Genomic DNA, 25,961 nt, shown 5'->3' on the forward strand with positions numbered 1-25,961 from the left:
CGTCCCAGTGCGAGCGCCCCTGTCCTGCGGGCTTCGTCCAGTGCGAGCGCCCCTGTCCTGCGGGCTTCGTCCCAGTGCGAGCGCCCTGTCCTGCGGGCTTCGTCCAGTGCGAGCGCCCCTGTCCTGCGGGCTTCGTCCAGTGCGAGCGCCCCTGTCCTGCGGGCTTCGTCCCAGTGCGAGCGCCCCTGTCCTGCGGGCTTCGTCCCAGTGCGAGCGCCCCTGTCCTGCGGGCTTCGTCCCAGTGCGAGCGCCCCTGTCCTGCGGGCTTCGTCCCAGTGCGAGCGCCCTGTCCTGCGGGCTTCGTCCCAGTGCGAGCGCCCCTGTCCTGCGGGCTTCGTCCCAGTGCGAGCGCCCCTGTCCTGCGGGCTTCGTCCCAGTGCGAGCGCCCCTGTCCTGCGGGCTTCGTCCCAGTGCGAGCGCCCCTGTCCTGCGGGCTTCGTCCCAGTGCGAGCGCCCCTGTCCTGCGGGCTTCGTCCCAGTGCGAGCGCCCCTGTCCTGCGGGCTTCGTCCCAGTGCGAGCGCCCCTGTCCTGCGGGCTTCGTCCCAGTGCGAGCGCCCCTGTCCTGCGGGCTTCGTCCCAGTGCGAGCGCCCCTGTCCTGCGGGCTTCGTCCCAGTGCGAGCGCCCCTGTCCTGCGGGCTTCGTCCCAGTGCGAGCGCCCCTGTCCTGCGGGCTTCGTCCAGTGCGAGCGCCCCTGTCCTGCGGGCTTCGTCCCAGTGCGAGCGCCCCTGTCCTGCGGGCTTCGTCCCAGTGCGAGCGCCCCTGTCCTGCGGGCTTCGTCCCAGTGCGAGCGCCCCTGTCCTGCGGGCTTCGTCCCAGTGCGAGCGCCCCTGTCCTGCGGGCTTCGTCCCAGTGCGAGCGCCCCTGTCCTGCGGGCTTCGTCCCAGTGCGAGCGCCCCTGTCCTGCGGGCTTCGTCCCAGTGCGAGCGCCCCTGTCCTGCGGGCTTCGTCCCAGTGCGAGCGCCCCTGTCCTGCGGGCTTCGTCCCAGTGCGAGCGCCCCTGTCCTGCGGGCTTCGTCCCAGTGCGAGCGCCCCTGTCCTGCGGGCTTCGTCCCAGTGCGAGCGCCCCTGTCCTGCGGGCTTCGTCCCAGTGCGAGCGCCCCTGTCCTGCGGGCTTCGTCCCAGTGCGAGCGCCCCTGTCCTGCGGGCTTCGTCCCAGTGCGAGCGCCCCTGTCCTGCGGGCTTCGTCCCAGTGCGAGCGCCCCTGTCCTGCGGGCTTCGTCCCAGTGCGAGCGCCCCTGTCCTGCGGGCTTCGTCCCAGTGCGAGCGCCCCTGTCCTGCGGGCTTCGTCCCAGTGCGAGCGCCCCTGTCCTGCGGGCTTCGTCCCAGTGCGAGCGCCCCTGTCCTGCGGGCTTCGTCCCAGTGCGAGCGCCCCTGTCCTGCGGGCTTCGTCCCAGTGCGAGCGCCCCTGTCCTGCGGGCTTCGTCCCAGTGCGAGCGCCCCTGTCCTGCGGGCTTCGTCCCAGTGCGAGCGCCCCTGTCCTGCGGGCTTCGTCCCAGTGCGAGCGCCCCTGTCCTGCGGGCTTCGTCCCAGTGCGAGCGCCCCTGTCCTGCGGGCTTCGTCCCAGTGCGAGCGCCCCTGTCCTGCGGGCTTCGTCCCAGTGCGAGCGCCCCTGTCCTGCGGGCTTCGTCCCAGTGCGAGCGCCCCTGTCCTGCGGGCTTCGTCCCAGTGCGAGCGCCCCTGTCCTGCGGGCTTCGTCCCAGTGCGAGCGCCCCTGTCCTGCGGGCTTCGTCCCAGTGCGAGCGCCCCTGTCCTGCGGGCTTCGTCCCAGTGCGAGCGCCCCTGTCCTGCGGGCTTCGTCCCAGTGCGAGCGCCCCTGTCCTGCGGGCTTCGTCCCAGTGCGAGCGCCCCTGTCCTGCGGGCTTCGTCCCAGTGCGAGCGCCCCTGTCCTGCGGGCTTCGTCCCAGTGCGAGCGCCCCTGTCCTGCGGGCTTCGTCCCAGTGCGAGCGCCCCTGTCCTGCGGGCTTCGTCCCAGTGCGAGCGCCCCTGTCCTGCGGGCTTCGTCCCAGTGCGAGCGCCCCTGTCCTGCGGGCTTCGTCCCAGTGCGAGCGCCCCTGTCCTGCGGGCTTCGTCCCAGTGCGAGCGCCCCTGTCCTGCGGGCTTCGTCCCAGTGCGAGCGCCCCTGTCCTGCGGGCTTCGTCCCAGTGCGAGCGCCCCTGTCCTGCGGGCTTCGTCCCAGTGCGAGCGCCCCTGTCCTGCGGGCTTCGTCCCAGTGCGAGCGCCCCTGTCCTGCGGGCTTCGTCCCAGTGCGAGCGCCCCTGTCCTGCGGGCTTCGTCCCAGTGCGAGCGCCCCTGTCCTGCGGGCTTCGTCCCAGTGCGAGCGCCCCTGTCCTGCGGGCTTCGTCCCAGTGCGAGCGCCCCTGTCCTGCGGGCTTCGTCCCAGTGCGAGCGCCCCTGTCCTGCGGGCTTCGTCCCAGTGCGAGCGCCCCTGTCCTGCGGGCTTCGTCCCAGTGCGAGCGCCCCTGTCCTGCGGGCTTCGTCCCAGTGCGAGCGCCCCTGTCCTGCGGGCTTCGTCCCAGTGCGAGCGCCCCTGTCCTGCGGGCTTCGTCCCAGTGCGAGCGCCCCTGTCCTGCGGGCTTCGTCCCAGTGCGAGCGCCCCTGTCCTGCGGGCTTCGTCCCAGTGCGAGCGCCCCTGTCCTGCGGGCTTCGTCCCAGTGCGAGCGCCCCTGTCCTGCGGGCTTCGTCCCAGTGCGAGCGCCCCTGTCCTGCGGGCTTCGTCCCAGTGCGAGCGCCCCTGTCCTGCGGGCTTCGTCCCAGTGCGAGCGCCCCTGTCCTGCGGGCTTCGTCCCAGTGCGAGCGCCCCTGTCCTGCGGGCTTCGTCCCAGTGCGAGCGCCCCTGTCCTGCGGGCTTCGTCCCAGTGCGAGCGCCCCTGTCCTGCGGGCTTCGTCCCAGTGCGAGCGCCCCTGTCCTGCGGGCTTCGTCCCAGTGCGAGCGCCCCTGTCCTGCGGGCTTCGTCCCAGTGCGAGCGCCCCTGTCCTGCGGGCTTCGTCCCAGTGCGAGCGCCCCTGTCCTGCGGGCTTCGTCCCAGTGCGAGCGCCCCTGTCCTGCGGGCTTCGTCCCAGTGCGAGCGCCCCTGTCCTGCGGGCTTCGTCCCAGTGCGAGCGCCCCTGTCCTGCGGGCTTCGTCCCAGTGCGAGCGCCCCTGTCCTGCGGGCTTCGTCCCAGTGCGAGCGCCCCTGTCCTGCGGGCTTCGTCCCAGTGCGAGCGCCCCTGTCCTGCGGGCTTCGTCCCAGTGCGAGCGCCCCTGTCCTGCGGGCTTCGTCCCAGTGCGAGCGCCCCTGTCCTGCGGGCTTCGTCCCAGTGCGAGCGCCCCTGTCCTGCGGGCTTCGTCCCAGTGCGAGCGCCCCTGTCCTGCGGGCTTCGTCCCAGTGCGAGCGCCCCTGTCCTGCGGGCTTCGTCCCAGTGCGAGCGCCCCTGTCCTGCGGGCTTCGTCCCAGTGCGAGCGCCCCTGTCCTGCGGGCTTCGTCCCAGTGCGAGCGCCCCTGTCCTGCGGGCTTCGTCCCAGTGCGAGCGCCCCTGTCCTGCGGGCTTCGTCCCAGTGCGAGCGCCCCTGTCCTGCGGGCTTCGTCCCAGTGCGAGCGCCCCTGTCCTGCGGGCTTCGTCCCAGTGCGAGCGCCCCTGTCCTGCGGGCTTCGTCCCAGTGCGAGCGCCCCTGTCCTGCGGGCTTCGTCCCAGTGCGAGCGCCCCTGTCCTGCGGGCTTCGTCCCAGTGCGAGCGCCCCTGTCCTGCGGGCTTCGTCCCAGTGCGAGCGCCCCTGTCCTGCGGGCTTCGTCCCAGTGCGAGCGCCCCTGTCCTGCGGGCTTCGTCCCAGTGCGAGCGCCCCTGTCCTGCGGGCTTCGTCCCAGTGCGAGCGCCCCTGTCCTGCGGGCTTCGTCCCAGTGCGAGCGCCCCTGTCCTGCGGGCTTCGTCCCAGTGCGAGCGCCCCTGTCCTGCGGGCTTCGTCCCAGTGCGAGCGCCCCTGTCCTGCGGGCTTCGTCCCAGTGCGAGCGCCCCTGTCCTGCGGGCTTCGTCCCAGTGCGAGCGCCCCTGTCCTGCGGGCTTCGTCCCAGTGCGAGCGCCCCTGTCCTGCGGGCTTCGTCCCAGTGCGAGCGCCCCTGTCCTGCGGGCTTCGTCCCAGTGCGAGCGCCCCTGTCCTGCGGGCTTCGTCCCAGTGCGAGCGCCCCTGTCCTGCGGGCTTCGTCCCAGTGCGAGCGCCCCTGTCCTGCGGGCTTCGTCCCAGTGCGAGCGCCCCTGTCCTGCGGGCTTCGTCCCAGTGCGAGCGCCCCTGTCCTGCGGGCTTCGTCCCAGTGCGAGCGCCCCTGTCCTGCGGGCTTCGTCCCAGTGCGAGCGCCCCTGTCCTGCGGGCTTCGTCCCAGTGCGAGCGCCCCTGTCCTGCGGGCTTCGTCCCAGTGCGAGCGCCCCTGTCCTGCGGGCTTCGTCCCAGTGCGAGCGCCCCTGTCCTGCGGGCTTCGTCCCAGTGCGAGCGCCCCTGTCCTGCGGGCTTCGTCCCAGTGCGAGCGCCCCTGTCCTGCGGGCTTCGTCCCAGTGCGAGCGCCCCTGTCCTGCGGGCTTCGTCCCAGTGCGAGCGCCCCTGTCCTGCGGGCTTCGTCCCAGTGCGAGCGCCCCTGTCCTGCGGGCTTCGTCCCAGTGCGAGCGCCCCTGTCCTGCGGGCTTCGTCCCAGTGCGAGCGCCCCTGTCCTGCGGGCTTCGTCCCAGTGCGAGCGCCCCTGTCCTGCGGGCTTCGTCCCAGTGCGAGCGCCCCTGTCCTGCGGGCTTCGTCCCAGTGCGAGCGCCCCTGTCCTGCGGGCTTCGTCCCAGTGCGAGCGCCCCTGTCCTGCGGGCTTCGTCCCAGTGCGAGCGCCCCTGTCCTGCGGGCTTCGTCCCAGTGCGAGCGCCCCTGTCCTGCGGGCTTCGTCCCAGTGCGAGCGCCCCTGTCCTGCGGGCTTCGTCCCAGTGCGAGCGCCCCTGTCCTGCGGGCTTCGTCCCAGTGCGAGCGCCCCTGTCCTGCGGGCTTCGTCCCAGTGCGAGCGCCCCTGTCCTGCGGGCTTCGTCCCAGTGCGAGCGCCCCTGTCCTGCGGGCTTCGTCCCAGTGCGAGCGCCCCTGTCCTGCGGGCTTCGTCCCAGTGCGAGCGCCCCTGTCCTGCGGGCTTCGTCCCAGTGCGAGCGCCCCTGTCCTGCGGGCTTCGTCCCAGTGCGAGCGCCCCTGTCCTGCGGGCTTCGTCCCAGTGCGAGCGCCCCTGTCCTGCGGGCTTCGTCCCAGTGCGAGCGCCCCTGTCCTGCGGGCTTCGTCCCAGTGCGAGCGCCCCTGTCCTGCGGGCTTCGTCCCAGTGCGAGCGCCCCTGTCCTGCGGGCTTCGTCCCAGTGCGAGCGCCCCTGTCCTGCGGGCTTCGTCCCAGTGCGAGCGCCCCTGTCCTGCGGGCTTCGTCCCAGTGCGAGCGCCCCTGTCCTGCGGGCTTCGTCCCAGTGCGAGCGCCCCTGTCCTGCGGGCTTCGTCCCAGTGCGAGCGCCCCTGTCCTGCGGGCTTCGTCCCAGTGCGAGCGCCCCTGTCCTGCGGGCTTCGTCCCAGTGCGAGCGCCCCTGTCCTGCGGGCTTCGTCCCAGTGCGAGCGCCCCTGTCCTGCGGGCTTCGTCCCCGTGCGAGCGCCCCTGTCCTCGGGGAGGGGGGGGCGCGTCCCTGTGTGAGCGGTCCTGCCCTGCGGGGTTCGTCCTCGTGTGAGCGGTCCTGTCCTCGGGGAGGGGGGGGGCGCGTCCCTGTGTGAGCGGTCCTGTCCTCGGGGAGGGGGAGGCGCGTCCCTGTGTGAGCGGTCCTGTCCTGCGGTCTTTGTCCCTGTGTGAGCGCTCCTGTCCTGCAGGGACCGTTCCCGTGTGAGCGGTCCTGTCTTCGGGGAGGGGGGGGCGCGTCCCTGTGTGAGCGGTCCTGTTTTGCGGGCTTTATCCCTGTGTGAGCGATCCTGTCCTGCGGGGTTCGTCCCGGTGCGATCGGTCCTGTCCTGCAAGCTCCGTCACCGTGCGAGCCCTCCTGTCCTCGGGGTGGGGGGGTTGTCTGCGTGTGAGCTTTCCTGTCCTGCAGGGTTCGTCTTCGTGCGAGCGGTCTTGCCCTTGGGGGGTCGTCCCAGTGAGTGGTCCTGTCCTATGGGATTTGTCCCCGTGTGAGCGATCCTGTCGTCCCCATGTGGGCGCCTCTGTTCTGCGGGGTTCGTCTCTGTGCGAGCGGTCTAGTCCTTGGGGAGGGGGGGGGGGGCGCGTCCCTGTGTGAGCGGTCCTGTCCTGCGGGCTTTGTCCCTGTGTGAGCGGTCCTGTCCTGTGGGATTCGTCCTCGTGTGAGCGGTCGTGTCCTCGGGGAGGGGGGGGGGCGCGTCCCTGTGTGAGCGGTCCTGTCCTGCGGGCTTTGTCCCTGTGTGAGCGATCCTGTCCTGCGGGGTCCGTTCCCGTGTGAGCGGTCCTGTCCTCGGGGAGGGGGGGGGGCGCGTCCCTGTGTGAGCGGTCCTGTCCTGCGGGCTTTGTCCCTGTGTGAGCGATCCTGTCCTGCGGGGTTCGTCCAGGTGCGATCGGTCCTGTCCTGCAAGCTCCGTCACCGTGCGAGCCCTCCTGTCCTCGGGGTGGGGGGGTTGTCTGCGTGTGAGCTTTCCTGTCCTGCAGGGTTCGTCCTCGTGCGAGCGGTCTTGCCCTTTGGGGGTCGTACCTGTGAGTGGTCCGGTCCTATGGGATTTGTCCCCGTGTGAGCGGTCCTGTCCTGTGGGATTCTTCCCGGTGTGAGCGGTCCTGCCCGGGGTGGGGGGGTTCGTCCCCATGTGGGCGCCTCTGTTCTGCGGGGTTCGTCTCTGTGCGAGCGGTCTAGTCCTGCGGGGGTGCGTCCCCGTGCAAGCGCTCCTGCCCTGAGGGTGGCATCTCCGTTCGTGCGGCCCTGCCGGGTGCGTCTCCGTGCAAGCGGCTCTTCCCTGCGGGGGGCGTCTACGTGCGAGCGGCTCTGTCCTGCGGGGTGCGTCTCTGTGCGAGCGGCTCTGTCCTGCGGGGTGCGTCTCCATGCGGGCGGTCCTGCCCTGCGCTGTGTGTCTCTGTGCGAGCGGCTCTGCCCTGCGGGGTGCGTCTCCGTGCGGGCGGTCCTGTCCTGCGGGTTGCGTCTCCGTGCAGGCGGTCCTGCCCTGCGGGGGCGTCTGCGTGGGAGCGGGTCAGCCCTGTGGGATTCGTCATCGTGCGAGCGGTCCTGTCCTATGGGATTCGTCCTCGTGTGAGCGCTCCTGTCTTGCAGGGTTCATCCTCGTGTGGGCTTTCCTGTCCTGTGGGGTTTGTCCCCATGCGAGCGATTCTGCCCTGGGGGCTTCGTCCCTGTGCGAGCGGTCCTATCCTGCAAGGGCCGTCCCCATGCGAGCGCTCCTGTCCTCGGGATGGGGGTGGGGAGGCTTGTCTGCGTATGAGCTTTCCTCTCCTGCAGGGTTTGTCTTCATGCGAGCTGTCTTGCCCTGGGGGATTCGTCCCTGTGCGAGCGCTCCTGTCCTGGGGGGGTTCGTCCCCCCGTGCGAGCGGTCCTGTCCTCGGAGGGTGGGGGCGCGTGTGCGAGCGCTCCTGTCCTGCGGGCTTCGTCCCAGTGCGAGCGCTCCTGTCCTGCGGGGTTTGTCCCCGTGCCAGCGGTCCTGCCCTGCGGGGTTTGTCCCCGTGCCAGCGGAACTGCCCTGCGGGGTTTGTCCCCGTGCGAGCGGTCCTGTCCTGCGGGGTTTGTCCCCGTGCGAGCGGTCCTGTCCTGCGGGCTTCGTCCCAGTGCGAGCGGTCCTGCCCTGCGGGGTTTGTCCCAGTGCGAGCGCTCCTGTCCTGCGGGCTTCGTCCCAGTGCGAGCGCTCCTGTCCTGCGGGCTTCGTCCCAGTGCGAGCGCTCCTGTCCTGCGGGCTTCGTCCCAGTGCGAGCGCTCCTGTCCTGCGGGCTTCGTCCCAGTGCGAGCGCTCCTGTCCTGCGGGCTTCGTCCCAGTGCGAGCGCTCCTGTCCTGCGGGCTTCGTCCCAGTGCGAGCGCTCCTGTCCTGCGGGCTTCGTCCCAGTGCGAGCGCTCCTGTCCTGCGGGCTTCGTCCCAGTGCGAGCGCTCCTGTCCTGCGGGCTTCGTCCCAGTGCGAGCGCTCCTGTCCTGCGGGCTTCGTCCCAGTGCGAGCGCTCCTGTCCTGCGGGCTTCGTCCCAGTGCGAGCGCTCCTGTCCTGCGGGCTTCGTCCCAGTGCGAGCGCTCCTGTCCTGCGGGCTTCGTCCCAGTGCGAGCGCTCCTGTCCTGCGGGCTTCGTCCCAGTGCGAGCGCTCCTGTCCTGCGGGCTTCGTCCCAGTGCGAGCGCTCCTGTCCTGCGGGCTTTGTCCCAGTGGGAGCGATCCTGTCCTGCGGGCTTCGTCCCTGTGCGAGCGATCCTGTCCTGCGGGCCTTCGTCCCTGTGCGAGCGATCCTGTCCTGCGGGCTTCGTCCCCGTGCGAGCCCTCCTGTCCTCGGGATGGGGGTGGGGAGGCTTGTTTGCGTGTGAGCTTTCCTGTCCTGCAGGGTTCGTCTTCATGCGAGCGGTCTTGCCCTGGGGGATTCGTCCCCCCGTTCAAGCGATCCTGTCCTGCGAGGTTCGTCTCCGTGCAAGCGGTCCTGTTATACGGGATTTGTCCCTGTTTGAGTGGTCCTGTCCTTCAGGATTTTTCCCCGTGCGAGCGGTCCTGTCCTGCGGGGTTCGTCCCCGTGCAAGCGGTCCTGTCCTCGGGGGGAGGGTGTTGGGGGGGGGGACGACCCTGTGCGATCAGTTCTGCCTTTTCGGGGTTTGTCCCCGTGCGAGCGGTCCTGCCCTGCGGGGTTTGTCCCCGTGCGAGCGGTCCTGCCCTGCGGGGTTTGTCCCCGTGCGAGCGGTCCTGCCCTGTGGGGTTTGTCCCCGTGCGAGCGGTCCTGCCCTGCGGGGTTTGTCCCCGTGCGAGCGGTCCTGCCCTGCGAGGTTTGTCCCCGTGCGAGCGCTCCTGTCCTGCGGGCTTCGTCCCAGTGCGAGCGCTCCTGTCCTGCGGGCTTCGTCCCAGTGCGAGCGCTCCTGTCCTGCGGGCTTCGTCCCAGTGCGAGCGCTCCTGTCCTGCGGGCTTCGTCCCAGTGCGAGCGCTCCTGTCCTGCGGGCTTCGTCCCAGTGCGAGCGCTCCTGTCCTGCGGGCTTCGTCCCAGTGCGAGCGCTCCTGTCCTGCGGGGTGGGGGGGTTGTCTGCGTGTGAGCTTTCCTGTTTTGCAGGGTTCGTCTTCATGCGAGCGGTCTTGCCCTGGGGGATTCGTCCCCCCGTGCGAGCGGTCCTGTCCTGCGGGGTTCGTCCCCGTGCAAGCGGTCCTGTCCTCGGGGGGAGGGTGTTGGGGGGGGGGGGGGGCGACCCTGTGTGATCAGTTCTGCCTTTTCGGGGTTTGTCCCCGTGCGAGCGGTCCTGCCCTGCGGGGTTTGTCCCCGTGCGAGCGCTCCTGCCCTGCGGGGTTTGTCCCCGTGCGAGCGGTCCTGCCCTGCGGGGTTTGTCCCCGTGCGAGCGCTCCTGCCCTGGGGGGTTTGTCCCCGTGCGAGCGCTCCTGTCCTGCGGGGTTTGTCCCCGTGCGAGCGCTCCTGTCCTGCGGGGTTTGTCCCCGTGCGAGCGCTCCTGTCCTGCGGGGTTTGTCCCCGTGCGAGCGCTCCTGCCCTTCGGGGTTTGTCCCCGTGCGAGTGCTCCTGCCCTGCGGGGTTTGTCCCCGTGCGAGCGCTCCTGCCCTGCGGGGTTTGTCCCCGTGCGAGCGCTCCTGCCCTGCGGGGTTTGTCCCCGTGCGAGCGCTCCTGCCCTGCGGGGTTTGTCCCCGTGCGAGCGCTCCTGCCCTGCGGGGTTTGTCCCCGTGCGAGTGCTCCTGCCCTGCGGGTTTCGTCTCTGTGCGAGGGGCTCGGCCCTGCAGGATTCGTCCTCATGTGAGTGGTCCTGTTCTGCGGGTTTCGTCTCCGTGCGAGCGGTCCTGTCCTGTGGGGTTCGTCCTCGTGTGAGCGGTCCTGTCCTGCGGGGTTCATCCACGTGTGAGCCCTCCTGTCCTGTGGGGTCCGTTCCCGTGAGAGCGGTCCTGTCCTCGGAGGGGCGGGGGGGGGGGGCGCGTCCCTGTGTGAGCGATCCTCTCCTGCGGGATTCGTCCCCGTGGAAGCGGTCCTGTCCTGCAAAGTCCGTCCCCGTGCGAGCCCTCCTGTCCTCGGGGTGGGGGGGTTGTCTGCGTGTGAGCTTTCCTGTCCTGCAGGGTTCGTCTTCGTGCGAGCGGTCTTGCCCTGGGGGGGGTCATTCCCATGCGAGCGGTGCTGTCCTATGGGATTTGTCCCTGTGTGAACGGTCCTGTCCTGGGGGGTTCGTCTCCATGCGAGCGGCCCTGCCCTGTGGGAGGCGTCTCTATGGGAGTTTCCCTGCCGGGGTTCACTCCTCCTTATATACAGCCCCGCCCTGTTGATGACCTCACTCATACCCTGTGATGATGTCATTGTGTGTACATGTGACCCTGCGGTTCCTCCTGGCAGGCGCTCTGTCCTGAGTCATGGCAGACAGAAGATTGGCTCATCCGTGTGAACAAGCATGTGACTCCTTCCGGAGACTGGACTACGAGGCGGCCGTGAAGCACTGCACAGAATGTCTGCTGACCATCGGCCACTACAAGACCCCTGCGGCCCACCCCTCCCAGATCACCCCCATCACCCGCATCAAGATCGAGAGCCTGCTCTACCGCATCGCCTCATTCCTGCAACTGGTGAGTGCACGCTGCGGGGAGGGGCTCTGTGAGTGCACGCTGCGGGGAGGGGCTCTGTGAGTGCAGGCTGCGGGGAGGGGCTCTGTGAGTGCAGGCTGCGGGGAGGGGCTCTGTGAGTGCAGGCTGCGGGGAGGGGCTCTGTGAGTGCACGCTGCGGGGAGGGGCTCTGTGAGTGCACGCTGCGGGGAGGGGCTCTGTGAGTGCACCTTACAGGAGAGGGGCTGTGTGAGTGATGGGGTGAGTGCACGCTTCGGCAGGGGCTGTGTGAGTGATGGGGTGAGTGCACGCTTCGGTAGGGGCTGTGTGAGTGGGTGAGTGCATGCATCAGGGGAGGGGCTGTGTGAGTGACGGGAGAGTGCACGATTCGGGGGGTTGTGTGAGTGGGTGAGTGCATGCATCGGGGGAGGGGCTGTGTGAGTGACTGGGTGAGTGCAGAATTCGGGGGGTTGTGTGAGTGGGTGAGTGCATGCATCGGGGGAGGGGCTGTGTGAGTGACGGGAGAGTGCACGATTCGGGGGGTTGTGTGAGTAGGTGAGTGCATGCATCGGGGGAGGGGCTGTGTGAGTGACTGGGTGAGTGCAGAATTCGGGGGGTTGTGTGAGTGGGTGAGTGCATGCATCGGGGGAGGGGCTGTGTGGGTGAGTGCAGAATTCGGGGGGTTGTGTGAGTGGGTGAGTGCATGCATCGGGGGAGGGGCTGTGTGAGTGACGGGAGAGTGCAGCCTCCCCTGCCTCTGACGATGTTCATTCAGTTGTTTACTTTTGTATAAAAAGCCGATCACAGACGGCACAAATCTAAAGTGAGTGCAAACGGCGACTTTCTGGCTTTAAGAAACACTAACAAATATATCCTGAAAACTTAATGTGCAGCCAGTAACGGTGACTCTTCAAGACCAAACGGGGGAAAATTATGGAATCACTCAATTATGAGGAAAAAATTATGGAATCACCCTGTACATTTTCATTCCCAAAACTAACACCTACATCAAATAAGATCTGCTCGTTAGTCTGCATCTAAAAAGGAGTGATCACACCTCGGAGAGCTGCTGCACAAAGTGGACTGTCATGTATCATGGCTCGAACACGAGAGATGTCAATTGAAACAAAGGAGAGGGTAAATCATCACGCAATGTTGCAAAAGATGTTGGTTGTTCAGTCAGCTGTCTAAAATCTGGACCAAATACAAACAACATGGGAAGGTTGTTAAAGGAAAACATACTGGTAGACCAAGAAAGACAGCAAAGCGTCAAGACAAGAAACTTAGAGCAATATGTCTCCAAAACAGAAAATGCACAACAAAACAAATGAGGAATGAATGGGAGGAAACTGGAGTCAATGTCTTTGACCGAACTGTAAGAAACCGCCTAAAGGAAATGGGATTTACATACAGAAAAGCTAAACAATAAAAAGATGACTGCCTGAAGAGAACATATAAATTTCCACAGTCATTGATGATATGGGGATGCATGTCAGATAAAGGCACTGGGGAGATGGCTGTCATTACATCTTCAATAAATACCCAAGTTTACATGGACATATTGGAGAATTTTTTTATCCCATCAATTGAAAGGATGTTTGGGGATGAAATCATTTATCAAGATGATAATGCATCCTGCCACAGAGCAAAAACTGTGAAAACATTTCTTGAAAGAAAACACATAAGGTCAATGTCATGGCTGCAAATAGTCCGGATCTCAATCCAATTGAAAATCTTTGGTGGAAGTTGAAGAAAATGGTCCATGACAAGATCCAACCTGCAAAGCTGATCTGCAACAGCAATCAGAGAACGCTGGAGCCAGACTGATGAAAAGTCTGTCTGTCACTCATTATATCCATGCCTCAGAGACTACAGCTGTTATAAAAGCCAGAGGTGGTGCCACAACATACTACTCATGGACTATAGGAGGGTTCTTCTGTTTGTTTTTCATGATTCCATATTTTCCCCCATTACCGGCTGCACATTATGTTTTCATCATTTTTTTAGTGTTTCTTGAAGCCAGAAAGTTGACAATTGAAATGACTTTAGTTTTCTGCCTTCTGTGACCTGCTTTTTCTACACAAAAGTAAAGAAGTAAATAAGCATCCTCAGAGCCGGGGGAGGCCGTCCTCTCTGCCGGGGGAGGCCGTCCTCTCTGCCGGGGGAGGCCGTCCTCTCTGCCGGGGGAGGCCGTCCTCTCTGCCGGGGGAGGCCGTCCTCTCTGCCGGGGGAGGCCGTCCTCTCTGCCGGGGGAGGCCGTCCTCTCTGCCGGGGGAGGCCGTCCTCTCTGCCGGGGGAGGCCGTCCTCTCTGCCGGGGGGGAGGCCGTCCTCTCTGCCGGCGGGGGGAGGCCGTCCTCTCTGCCGGCGGGGGGAGGCCGTCCTCTCTGCCGGGGGGGGGAGGCCGTCCTCTCTGCCGGGGGGGAGGCCGTCCTCTCTGCCGGGGGGGGGAGGCCGTCCTCTCTGCCGGGGGGGGGGGAGGCCGTCCTCTCTGCCGGGGGGGGAGGCCGTCCTCTCTGCCGGGGGGGGGGAGGCCGTCCTCTCTGCCGGGGGGGGGGGAGGCCGTCCTCTCTGCCGGGGGGGGGAGGCCGTCCTCTCTGCCGGGGGGGGGGAGCCCGTCCTCTCTGCCGGGGGGGGGAGGCCGTCCTCTCTGCCGGGGGGGGAGGCCGTCCTCTCTGCCGGGGGGGGAGGCCGTCCTCTCTGCCGGGGGGGGAGGCCGTCCTCTCTGCCGGGGGGGGAGGCCGTCCTCTCTGCCGGGGGGGGGAGGCCGTCCTCTCTGCCGGGGGGGGAGGCCGTCCTCTCTGCCGGGGGGGGGAGGCCGTCCTCTCTGCCGGGGGGGGAGGCCGTCCTCTCTGCCGGGGGGGGAGGCCGTCCTCTCTGCCGGGGGGGGGGAGGCCGTCCTCTCTGCCGGGGGGGGAGGCCGTCCTCTCTGCCGGGGGGGGAGGCCGTCCTCTCTGCCGGGGGGGGAGGCCGTCCTCTCTGCCGGGGGGGGAGGCCGTCCTCTCTGCCGGGGGGGGAGGCCGTCCTCTCTGCCGGGGGGGGAGGCCGTCCTCTCTGCCGGGGGGGGGAGGCCGTCCTCTCTGCCGGGGGGGGAGGCCGTCCTCTCTGCCGGGGGGTGTAGATACAGGGGGCGACATCGGCTCTCACTAATTCTCTCTCTTCTATTTTGTAGAAAAACTATGATCAGGCTGATGAAGACTGTAAGCTGGGTAAGTGTGCGCTGCCTGCTGACTGTCTCCACTGCTCCCCAGCACGGGGGAGACTCTGCTTTCTGTACATGTCAGGAGCTGTTGTAGAGCCTACCTGCTGACTGTCTCCTCTGTCCCTGCAGTGCTGGGGTCAGGAGTTGTAGAGCCTACCTGCTGACTGTCTCCTCTGTCCCTGCAGTGCTGGGGTCAGGAGTTGTTGTAGAGGCTACCTGCTGACTGTCTCCTCTGTCCCTGCAGAGCTGGGATCAGGAGCTGTTGTAGAGCCTACCTGCTGACTGTCTCCTCTGTCCCTGCAGTGCTGGGGTCAGGAGTTGTTGTAGAGCCTACCTGCTGACTGTCTCCTCTGTCCCTGCAGTGCTGGGGTCAGGAGTTGTTGTAGAGCCTCCCTGCTGACTGTCGCCTCTGTCCCTGCAGTGCTGGGGTCAGGAGTTGTTGTAGAGCCTACCTGCTGACTGTCTCCTCTGTCCCTGCAGTGCTGGGGTCAGGAGTTGTAGAGCCTACCTGCTGACTGTCTCCTCTGTCCCTGCAGTGCTGGGGTCAGGAGTTGTTGTAGAGCCTCCCTGCTGACTGTCGCCTCTGTCCCTGCAGTGCTGGGGTCAGGAGCTGTTGTAGAGCCTCCCTGCTGACTGTCTCCCCTGTCCCTGCAGTGCTGGGGTCAGGAGTTGTTGTAGAGCCTCCCTGCTGACTGTCTCCTCTGTCCCTGCAGTGCTGGGGTCAGGAGCTGTTGTAGAGTGCTGGGGTCAGGAGTTGTTGTAGAGGCTTCCTGCTGACTGTCTCCTCTGTCCCTGCAGTGCTGGGGTCAGGAGTTGTTGTAGAGCCTCCCTGCTGACTGTCTCCTCTGTCCCTGCAGTGCTGGGGTCAGGAGTTGTTGTAGAGCCTCCCTGCTGACTGTCTCCTCTGTCCCTGCAGTGCTGGGGTCAGGAGCTGTTGTAGAGTGCTGGGGTCAGGAGTTGTTGTAGAGGCTTCCTGCTGACTTTCTCCCCTGTCACTGCAGTGCTGGAGTCAGGAGTTGTAGAGCCTCCCTGCTGACTGTCTCCTCTGTCCCTGCAGTGCTGGGGTCAGGAGTTGTTGTAGAGCCTCCCTGCTGACTGTCTCCTCTGTCCCTGCAGTGCTGGGGTCAGGAGTTGTTGTAGAGCCTCCCTGCTGACTGTCTCCCCTGTCCCTGCAGTGCTGGGGTCAGGAGCTGTTGTAGAGCCTACCTGCTGACTGTCTCCTCTGTCCCTGCAGTGCTGGGGTCAGGAGTTGTTGTAGAGGCTCCCTGCTGACTGTCTCCTCTGTCCCTGCAGTGCTGGGGTCAGGAGTTGTTGTAGAGGCTCCCTGCTGACTGTCTCCTCTGTCCCTGCAGTGCTGGGGTCAGGAGTTGTTGTAGAGGCTCCCTGCTGACTGTCTCCTCTGTCCCTGCAGTGCTGGGGTCAGGAGTTGTTGTAGAGGCTCCCTGCTGACTGTCTCCTCTGTCCCTGCAGTGCTGGGGTCAGGAGTTGTTGTAGAGCCTCCCTGCTGACTGTCTCCTCTGTCCCTGCAGTGCTGGGGTCAGGAGTTGTTGTAGAGGTTCCTGCTGACTGTCTCCTCTGTCCCTGCAGTGCTGGGGTCAGGAGCTGTTGTAGCAGCTTCCTGCTGACTGTCTCCTCTGTCCCTGCAGTGCTGGGGTCAGGAGCTGTTGTAGAGGCTCCCTGCTGACTGTCTCCTCTGTCCCTGCAGTGCTGGGGTCAGGAGTTGTAGAGCCTCCCTGCTGACTGTCTCCTCTGTCCCTGCAGTGCTGGGGTCAGGAGTTGTTGTAGAGCCTACCTGATGACTGTCTCCTCTGTCCCTGCAGTGCTGGGGTCAGGACTTGTTGTAGAGCCTACCTGCTGACTGTCTCCTCTGTCGCTGCAGTGCTGGGGTCAGGAGTTGTAGAGGCTCCTGCTGACTGTCTCCTCTGTCCCTGCAGTGCTGGGGTCAGGAGTTGTTGTAGAGCCTACCTGCTGACTGTCTCCTCTGTCCCTGCAGTGCTGCGGTCAGGAGTTGTTGTAGAGGCTCCCTGCTGACTGTCTCCTCTGTCCCTGCAGTGCTTGGGATAGGAGTTGTTGTAGAGGCTCCCTGCTGACTGTCTCCTCTGTCCCTGCAGTGCTGGGGTCAGGAGTTGTTGTAGAGCCTCCCTGCTGACTGTCTCCTCTGTCCCTGCAGTGCTGGGGTCAGGAGTTGTTGTAGAGGTTCCTGCTGACTGTCTCCTCTGTCCCTGCAGTGCTGGGGTCAGGAGCTGTTGTAGCAGCTTCCTGCTGACTGTCTCCTCTGTCCCTGCAGTGCTGGGGTCAGGAGCTGTTGTAGAGGCTCCCTGCTGACTGTCTCCTCTGTCCCTGCAGTGCTGGGGTCAGGAGTTGTAGAGCCTCCCTGCTGACTGTCTCCTCTGTCCCTGCAGTGCTGGGGTCAGGAGTTGTTGTAGAGCCTACCTGATGACTGTCTCCTCTGTCCCTGCAGTGCTGGGGTCAGGACTTGTTGTAGAGCCTACCTGCTGACTGTCTCCTCTGTCGCTGCAGTGCTGGGGTCAGGAGTTGTAGAGGCTCCTGCTGACTGTCTCCTCTGTCCCTGCAGTGCTGGGGTCAGGAGTTGTTGTAGAGCCTACCTGCTGACTGTCTCCTCTGTCCCTGCAGTGCTGCGGTCAGGAGTTGTTGTAGAGGCTCCCTGCTGACTGTCTCCTCTGTCCCTGCAGTGCTGGGGTCAGGAGCTGTTGTAGAGGCTACCTGCTGACTGTCTCCTCTGTCCCTGCAGTGCTGGAATCAGGAGTTGTTGTAGAGCCTACCTGCTGACTGTCTCCTCTGTCCCTGCAGTGCTGGGGTCAGGAGTTGTTGTAGAGCCTACCTGCTGACTGTCTCCTCTGTCCCTGCAGTGCTGGGGTCAGGAGTTGTTGTAGAGCCTACCTGCTGACTGTCTCCTCTGTCCCTGCAGTGCTGGGGTCAGGAGCTGTTGTAGAGGCTCCCTGCTGACTGTCTCCTCTGTCCCTGCAGTGCTGGGGTCAGGAGCTGTTGTAGAGGCTACCTGCTGACTGTCTCCTCTGTCCCTGCAGTGCTGGGGTCAGGAGTTGTTGTAGAGGTTCCTGCTGACTGTCTCCTCTGTCCCTGCAGTGCTGGGGTCAGGAGTTGTAGAGCCTACCTGCTGACTGTCTCCTCTGTCCCTGCAGTGCTGGGGTCAGGAGTTGTTGTAGAGCCTACCTGCTGACTGTCTCCTCTGTCCCTGCAGTGCTGGGGTCAGGAGTTGTTGTAGAGGCTTCCTGCTGACTGTCTCCTCTGTCCCTGCAGTGCTGGGGTCAGGAGCTGTTGTAGAGGCTTCCTGCTGACTGTCTCCTCTGTTCCTGCAGTGCTGGGGTCAGGAGTTGTAGAGCCTACCTGCTGACTGTCTCCTCTGTCCCTGCAGTGCTGGGGTCAGGAGTTGTTGTAGAGCCTACCTGCTGACTGTCTCCTCTGTCCCTGCAGTGCTGGGGTCAGGAGTTGTTGTAGAGCCTACCTGCTGACTGTCTCCTCTGTCCCTGCAGTGCTGGGGTCAGGAGTTGTTGTAGAGCCTACCTGCTGACTGTCTCCTCTGTCCCTGCAGTGCTGGGGTCAGGAGTTGTTGTAGAGGCTTCCTGCTGACTGTCTCCTCTGTCCCTGCAGTGCTGGGGTCAGGAGCTGTTGTAGAGGCTTCCTGCTGACTGTTTCCTCTGTCCCTGCAGTGCTGGGGTCAGGAGTTGTAGAGCCTACCTGCTGACTGTCTCCTCTGTCCCTGCAGTGCTGGGGTCAGGAGTTGTTGTAGAGCCTACCTGCTGACTGTCTCCTCTGTCCCTGCAGTGCTGGGGTCAGGAGTTGTTGTAGAGCCTACCTGCTGACTGTCTCCTCTGTCCCTGCAGTGCTGGGGTCAGGAGTTGTTGTAGAGCCTACCTGCTGACTGTCTCCTCTGTCCCTGCAGTGCTGGGGTCAGGAGTTGTTGTAGAGCCTACCTGCTGACTGTCTCCTCTGTCCCTGCAGTGCTGGGGTCAGGAGTTGTTGTAGAGCCTACCTGCTGACTGTCTCCTCTGTCCCTGCAGTGCTGGGGTCAGGAGTTGTTGTAGAGGCTTCCTGCTGACTGTCTCCTCTGTCCCTGCAGTGCTGGGGTCAGGAGCTGTTGTAGAGGCTTCCTGCTGACTGTTTCCTCTGTCCCTGCAGTGCTGGGGTCAGGAGTTGTTGTAGAGGCTTCCTGCTGACTGTCTCCTCTGTCCCTGCAGTGCTGGGGTCAGGAGTTGTAGAGCCTACCTGCTGACTGTCTCCTCTGTCCCTGCAGTGCTGGGGTCAGGAGTTGTTGTAGAGCCTACCTGCTGACTGTCTCCTCTGTCCCTGCAGTGCTGGGGTCAGGAGTTGTTGTAGAGGCTTCCTGCTGACTGTCTCCTCTGTCCCTGCAGTGCTGGGGTCAGGAGCTGTTGTAGAGGCTCCCTGCTGACTGTCTCCTCTGTTCCTGCAGTGCTGGAATCAGGAGTTGTTGTAGAGCCTCCCTGCTGACTGTTTCCTCTGTTCCTGCAGTGCTGGGGTCAGGAGTTGTTGTAGAGCCTCCCTGCTGACTGTCTCCTCTGTCCCTGCAGTGCTGGGGTCAGGAGTTGTTGTAGAGGCTACCTGCTGACTGTGTCCTCTGTCCCTGCGGTGCTGGGGTCAGGAGTTGTTGTAGAGCCTCCCTGCTGACTGTCTCCTCTGTCTCTGCAGTGCTGGGGTCAGGAGTTGTTGTAGAGGTTCCTGCTGACTGTCTCCTCTGTCCCTGCAGTGCTGGGGTCAGGAGGTGTTGTAGAGGCTACCTGCTGACTGTCTCCTCTGTCCCTGCAGTGCTGGGGTCAGGAGTTGTTGTAGAGTCTCCTGCTGACTGTCTCCTCTGTCCCTGCAGTGCTGGGGTCAGGAGCTGTTGTAGAGGTTCCTGCTGACTGTCTCCTCTGTCCCTGCAGTGCTGGGGTCAGGAGTTGTTGTAGAGGCTCCCTGCTGACTGTCTCCTCTGTCCCTGCAGTGCTGGGGTCAGGAGTTGTTGTAGAGGCTCCCTGCTGACTGTCTCCTCTGTCCCTTCAGTGCTGGGGTCAGGAGTTGTTGTAGAGGCTCCTGCTGACTGTCTCCTCTGTCCCTGCAGTGCTGGGGTCAGGAGTTGTTGTAGAGCCTCCCTGCTGACTGTCTCCTCTGTTCCTGCAGTGCTGGGGTCAGGAGTTGTTGTAGAGCCTACCTGCTGACTGTCTCCTCTGTCCCTGCAGTGCTGGGGTCAGGAGTTGTTGTAGAGCCTACCTGCTGACTGTCTCCTCTGTCCCTGCAGTGCTGGGGTCAGGAGTTGTTGTAGAGCCTACCTGCTGACTGTTTCCTCTGTCCCTGCAGTGCTGGGGTCAGGAGTTGTTGTAGAGCCTACCTGCTGACTGTCTCCTCTGTTCCTGCAGTGCTGGGGTCAGGAGTTGTAGAGGTTCCTGCTGACTGTCTCCTCTGTCCCTGCAGTGCTGGGGTCAGGAGTTGTTGTAGAGCCTACCTGCTGACTGTCTCCTCTGTTCCTGCAGTGCTGGGGTCAGGAGTTGTTGTAGAGCCTACCTGCTGACTGTCTCCTCTGTCCCTGCAGTGCTGGGGTCAGGAGTTGTTGTAGAGCCTACCTGCTGACTGTCTCCTCTGTTCCTGCAGTGCTGGGGTCAGGAGTTGTTGTAGAGCCTACCTGCTGACTGTCTCCTCTGTCCCTGCGGTGCTGGGGTCAGGAGTTGTAGAGCCTCCCTGCTGACTGTCTCCTCTGTCCCTGCAGTGCTGGGGTCAGGAGTTGTTGTAGAGCCTCCCTGCTGACTGTCTCCTCTGTCCCTGCAGTGCTGGGGTCAGGAGTTGTTGTAGAGCCTACCTGGTGACTGTCTCCTCTGTCCCTGCAGTGCTGGGGTCAGGAGTTGTTGTAGAGCCTACCTGCTGACTGTCTCCTCTGTCCCTGCAGTGCTGGGGTCAGGAGTTGTTGTAGAGCCTACCTGCTGACTGTCTCCTCTGTCCCTGCAGTGCTGGGGTCAGGAGGTGTTGTAGAGGCTCCCTGCTGACTGTCTCCTCTGTCCCTGCAGTGCTGGGGTCAGGAGTTGTTGTAGAGGCTTCCTGCTGACTGTCTCCTCTGTCCCTGCAGTGCTGGGGTCAGGAGTTGTTGTAGAGCCTACCTGCTGACTGTCTCCTCTGTCCCTGCAGTGCTGGGGTCAGGAGTTGTTGTAGAGGCTCCCTGCTGACTGTCTCCTCTGTCCCTGCAGTGCTGGGGTCAGGAGTTGTAGAGGCTCCCTGCTGACTGTCTCCTCTGTCCCTGCAGTGCTGGGGTCAGGAGTTGTTGTAGAGGCTCCCTGCTGACTGTTTCCTTTGTCCCTGCAGTGCTGGGGTCAGGAGTTGTTGTAGAGCCTACCTGCTGACTGTCTCCTCTGTCCCTGCAGTCCTGGGGTCAGGAGTTGTTGTAGAGGCTACCTGCTGACTGTCTCCTCTGTCCCTGCAGTGCTGGGGTCAGGAGGTGTTGTAGAGGCTTCCTGCTGACTGTCTCCTCTGTCCCTGCAGTGCTGGGGTCAGGAGTTGTTGTAGAGGCTACCTGCTGACTGTCTCCTCTGTCCCTGCAGTGCTGGGGTCAGGAGTTGTTGTAGAGGTTCCTGCTGACTGTCTCCTCTGTCCCTGCAGTGCTGGGGTCAGGAGTTGTAGAGCCTACCTGCTGACTGTCTCCTCTGTCCCTGCAGTGCTGGGGTCAGGAGTTGTTGTAGAGCCTACCTGCTGACTGTCTCCTCTGTCCCTGCAGTGCTGGGGTCAGGAGTTGTTGTAGAGGCTTCCTGCTGACTGTCTCCTCTGTCCCTGCAGTGCTGGGGTCAGGAGCTGTTGTAGAGGCTTCCTGCTGACTGTCTCCTCTGTTCCTGCAGTGCTGGGGTCAGGAGTTGTAGAGCCTACCTGCTGACTGTCTCCTCTGTCCCTGCAGTGCTGGGGTCAGGAGTTGTTGTAGAGCCTACCTGCTGACTGTCTCCTCTGTCCCTGCAGTGCTGGGGTCAGGAGTTGTTGTAGAGCCTACCTGCTGACTGTCTCCTCTGTCCCTGCAGTGCTGGGGTCAGGAGTTGTTGTAGAGCCTACCTGCTGACTGTCTCCTCTGTCCCTGCAGTGCTGGGGTCAGGAGTTGTTGTAGAGGCTTCCTGCTGACTGTCTCCTCTGTCCCTGCAGTGCTGGGGTCAGGAGCTGTTGTAGAGGCTTCCTGCTGACTGTTTCCTCTGTCCCTGCAGTGCTGGGGTCAGGAGTTGTAGAGCCTACCTGCTGACTGTCTCCTCTGTCCCTGCAGTGCTGGGGTCAGGAGTTGTTGTAGAGCCTACCTGCTGACTGTCTCCTCTGTCCCTGCAGTGCTGGGGTCAGGAGTTGTTGTAGAGCCTACCTGCTGACTGTCTCCTCTGTCCCTGCAGTGCTGGGGTCAGGAGTTGTTGTAGAGCCTACCTGCTGACTGTCTCCTCTGTCCCTGCAGTGCTGGGGTCAGGAGTTGTTGTAGAGCCTACCTGCTGACTGTCTCCTCTGTCCCTGCAGTGCTGGGGTCAGGAGTTGTTGTAGAGCCTACCTGCTGACTGTCTCCTCTGTCCCTGCAGTGCTGGGGTCAGGAGTTGTTGTAGAGGCTTCCTGCTGACTGTCTCCTCTGTCCCTGCAGTGCTGGGGTCAGGAGCTGTTGTAGAGGCTTCCTGCTGACTGTTTCCTCTGTCCCTGCAGTGCTGGGGTCAGGAGTTGTTGTAGAGGCTTCCTGCTGACTGTCTCCTCTGTCCCTGCAGTGCTGGGGTCAGGAGTTGTAGAGCCTACCTGCTGACTGTCTCCTCTGTCCCTGCAGTGCTGGGGTCAGGAGTTGTTGTAGAGCCTACCTGCTGACTGTCTCCTCTGTCCCTGCAGTGCTGGGGTCAGGAGTTGTTGTAGAGGCTTCCTGCTGACTGTCTCCTCTGTCCCTGCAGTGCTGGGGTCAGGAGCTGTTGTAGAGGCTCCCTGCTGACTGTCTCCTCTGTTCCTGCAGTGCTGGAATCAGGAGTTGTTGTAGAGCCTCCCTGCTGACTGTTTCCTCTGTTCCTGCAGTGCTGGGGTCAGGAGTTGTTGTAGAGCCTCCCTGCTGACTGTCTCCTCTGTCCCTGCAGTGCTGGGGTCAGGAGTTGTTGTAGAGGCTACCTGCTGACTGTGTCCTCTGTCCCTGCGGTGCTGGGGTCAGGAGTTGTTGTAGAGCCTCCCTGCTGACTGTCTCCTCTGTCTCTGCAGTGCTGGGGTCAGGAGTTGTTGTAGAGGTTCCTGCTGACTGTCTCCTCTGTCCCTGCAGTGCTGGGGTCAGGAGGTGTTGTAGAGGCTACCTGCTGACTGTCTCCTCTGTCCCTGCAGTGCTGGGGTCAGGAGTTGTTGTAGAGTCTCCTGCTGACTGTCTCCTCTGTCCCTGCAGTGCTGGGGTCAGGAGCTGTTGTAGAGGTTCCTGCTGACTGTCTCCTCTGTCCCTGCAGTGCTGGGGTCAGGAGTTGTTGTAGAGGCTCCCTGCTGACTGTCTCCTCTGTCCCTGCAGTGCTGGGGTCAGGAGTTGTTGTAGAGGCTCCCTGCTGACTGTCTCCTCTGTCCCTTCAGTGCTGGGGTCAGGAGTTGTTGTAGAGGCTCCTGCTGACTGTCTCCTCTGTCCCTGCAGTGCTGGGGTCAGGAGTTGTTGTAGAGCCTCCCTGCTGACTGTCTCCTCTGTTCCTGCAGTGCTGGGGTCAGGAGTTGTTGTAGAGCCTACCTGCTGACTGTCTCCTCTGTCCCTGCAGTGCTGGGGTCAGGAGTTGTTGTAGAGCCTACCTGCTGACTGTCTCCTCTGTCCCTGCAGTGCTGGGGTCAGGAGTTGTTGTAGAGCCTACCTGCTGACTGTTTCCTCTGTCCCTGCAGTGCTGGGGTCAGGAGTTGTTGTAGAGCCTACCTGCTGACTGTCTCCTCTGTTCCTGCAGTGCTGGGGTCAGGAGTTGTAGAGGTTCCTGCTGACTGTCTCCTCTGTCCCTGCAGTGCTGGGGTCAGGAGTTGTTGTAGAGCCTACCTGCTGACTGTCTCCTCTGTTCCTGCAGTGCTGGGGTCAGGAGTTGTTGTAGAGCCTACCTGCTGACTGTCTCCTCTGTCCCTGCAGTGCTGGGGTCAGGAGTTGTTGTAGAGCCTACCTGCTGACTGTCTCCTCTGTTCCTGCAGTGCTGGGGTCAGGAGTTGTTGTAGAGCCTACCTGCTGACTGTCTCCTCTGTCCCTGCGGTGCTGGGGTCAGGAGTTGTAGAGCCTCCCTGCTGACTGTCTCCTCTGTCCCTGCAGTGCTGGGGTCAGGAGTTGTTGTAGAGCCTCCCTGCTGACTGTCTCCTCTGTCCCTGCAGTGCTGGGGTCAGGAGTTGTTGTAGAGCCTACCTGGTGACTGTCTCCTCTGTCCCTGCAGTGCTGGGGTCAGGAGTTGTTGTAGAGCCTACCTGCTGACTGTCTCCTCTGTCCCTGCAGTGCTGGGGTCAGGAGTTGTTGTAGAGCCTACCTGCTGACTGTCTCCTCTGTCCCTGCAGTGCTGGGGTCAGGAGGTGTTGTAGAGGCTCCCTGCTGACTGTCTCCTCTGTCCCTGCAGTGCTGGGGTCAGGAGTTGTTGTAGAGGCTTCCTGCTGACTGTCTCCTCTGTCCCTGCAGTGCTGGGGTCAGGAGTTGTTGTAGAGCCTACCTGCTGACTGTCTCCTCTGTCCCTGCAGTGCTGGGGTCAGGAGTTGTTGTAGAGGCTCCCTGCTGACTGTCTCCTCTGTCCCTGCAGTGCTGGGGTCAGGAGTTGTAGAGGCTCCCTGCTGACTGTCTCCTCTGTCCCTGCAGTGCTGGGGTCAGGAGTTGTTGTAGAGGCTCCCTGCTGACTGTTTCCTTTGTCCCTGCAGTGCTGGGGTCAGGAGTTGTTGTAGAGCCTACCTGCTGACTGTCTCCTCTGTCCCTGCAGTCCTGGGGTCAGGAGTTGTTGTAGAGGCTACCTGCTGACTGTCTCCTCTGTCCCTGCAGTGCTGGGGTCAGGAGGTGTTGTAGAGGCTTCCTGCTGACTGTCTCCTCTGTCCCTGCAGTGCTGGGGTCAGGAGTTGTTGTAGAGGCTTCCTGCTGACTGTCTCCTCTGTCCCTGCAGTGCTGGGGTCAGGAGTTGTTGTAGAGCCTACCTGCTGACTGTCTCCTCTGTCCCTGCAGTGCTGGGGTCAGGAGTTGTTGTAGAGGCTCCCTGCTGACTGTCTCCTCTGTCCCTGCAGTGCTGGGGTCAGGAGTTGTAGAGGCTCCCTGCTGACTGTCTCCTCTGTCCCTGCAGTGCTGGGGTCAGGAGTTGTTGTAGAGGCTCCCTGCTGACTGTTTCCTTTGTCCCTGCAGTGCTGGGGTCAGGAGTTGTTGTAGAGCCTACCTGCTGACTGTCTCCTCTGTCCCTGCAGTGCTGGGGTCAGGAGTTGTTATAGAGGCTACCTGCTGACTGTCTCCTCTGTCCCTGCAGTGCTGGGGTCAGGAGTTGTTGTAGAGCCTCCCTGCTGACTGTCTCCTCTGTCCCTGCAGTGCTGGGGTCAGGAGCTGTTGTAGCAGCTTCCTGCTGACTGTCTCCTCTGTCCCTGCAGTGCTGGGGTCAGGAGTTGTTGTAGAGCCTACCTGCTGACTGTCTACTCTGTCCCTGCAGTGCTGGGGTCAGGAGTTGTTGTAGAGCCTACCTGCTGACTGTCTCCTCTGTCCCTGCAGTGCTGGGGTCAGGAGTTGTTGTAGAGGCTCCCTGCTGACTGTCTCCTCTGTCCCTGCAGTGCTGGGGTCAGGAGTTGTTGTAGAGCCTACCTGCTGACTGTCTCCTCTGTTCCTGCAGTGCTGGGGTCAGGAGTTGTTGTAGAGCCTCCCTGCTGACTGTCTCCTCTGTTCCTGCAGTGCTGGGGTCAGGAGTTGTTGTAGAGCCTACCTGCTGACTGTCTCCTCTGTCCCTGCAGTGCTGGGGTCAGGAGCTGTTGTAGAGTGCTGGGGTCAGGAGTTGTTGTAGAGCCTACCTGCTGACTGTCTCCTCTGTCCCTGCAGTGCTGGGGTCAGGAGTTGTTGTAGAGCCTACCTGCTGACTGTCTCCTCTGTTCCTGCAGTGCTGGGGTCAGGAGTTGTTGTAGAGCCTACCTGCTGACTGTCTCCTCTGTCCCTGCAGTGCTGGGGTCAGGAGTTGTTGTAGAGCCTACCTGCTGACTGTCTCCTCTGTTCCTGCAGTGCTGGGGTCAGGAGTTGTTGTAGAGCCTACCTGCTGACTGTCTCCTCTGTCCCTGCGGTGCTGGGGTCAGGAGTTGTAGAGCCTCCCTGCTGACTGTCTCCTCTGTCCCTGCAGTGCTGGGGTCAGGAGTTGTTGTAGAGCCTCCCTGCTGACTGTCTCCTCTGTCCCTGCAGTGCTGGGGTCAGGAGTTGTTGTAGAGCCTACCTGCTGACTGTCTCCTCTGTCCCTGCAGTGCTGGGGTCAGGAGTTGTTGTAGAGCCTACCTGCTGACTGTCTCCTCTGTCCCTGCAGTGCTGGGGTCAGGAGTTGTTGTAGAGCCTACCTGCTGACTGTCTCCTCTGTCCCTGCAGTGCTGGGGTCAGGAGGTGTTGTAGAGGCTCCCTGCTGACTGTCTCCTCTGTCCCTGCAGTGCTGGGGTCAGGAGTTGTTGTAGAGGCTTCCTGCTGACTGTCTCCTCTGTCCCTGCAGTGCTGGGGTCAGGAGTTGTTGTAGAGCCTACCTGCTGACTGTCTCCTCTGTCCCTGCAGTGCTGGGGTCAGGAGTTGTTGTAGAGGCTCCCTGCTGACTGTCTCCTCTGTCCCTGCAGTGCTGGGGTCAGGAGTTGTAGAGGCTCCCTGCTGACTGTCTCCTCTGTCCCTGCAGTGCTGGGGTCAGGAGTTGTTGTAGAGGCTCCCTGCTGACTGTTTCCTTTGTCCCTGCAGTGCTGGGGTCAGGAGTTGTTGTAGAGCCTACCTGCTGACTGTCTCCTCTGTCCCTGCAGTGCTGGGGTCAGGAGTTGTTGTAGAGGCTCCCTGCTGACTGTCTCCTCTGTCCCTGCAGTGCTGGGGTCAGGAGTTGTAGAGGCTCCCTGCTGACTGTCTCCTCTGTCCCTGCAGTGCTGGGGTCAGGAGTTGTTGTAGAGGCTCCCTGCTGACTGTTTCCTTTGTCCCTGCAGTGCTG

General features: G+C 63.3%; 1 protein-coding gene across 1 annotated transcript in view; it reads left to right on the plus strand.

Annotated features, from left to right (window-relative positions):
• Positions 1-25,961, plus strand: part of HELZ (helicase with zinc finger) — a 172,259-nt gene that overhangs the window by 13,220 nt on the left and 133,078 nt on the right. Inside the window, exons 2-3 of the mRNA XM_075351503.1 lie at positions 10,461-10,687; positions 13,834-13,870. Coding sequence (XP_075207618.1) covers positions 10,478-10,687; positions 13,834-13,870 — 247 coding nt within the window. The 5' untranslated portion in view covers positions 10,461-10,477. The remainder of the gene's footprint in view (positions 1-10,460; positions 10,688-13,833; positions 13,871-25,961) is intronic.

The sequence above is a fragment of the Anomaloglossus baeobatrachus genome, chromosome 5, assembly GCF_048569485.1.
Source record: "Anomaloglossus baeobatrachus isolate aAnoBae1 chromosome 5, aAnoBae1.hap1, whole genome shotgun sequence".
Taxonomy (NCBI): Eukaryota; Metazoa; Chordata; class Amphibia; order Anura; family Aromobatidae; genus Anomaloglossus; species Anomaloglossus baeobatrachus.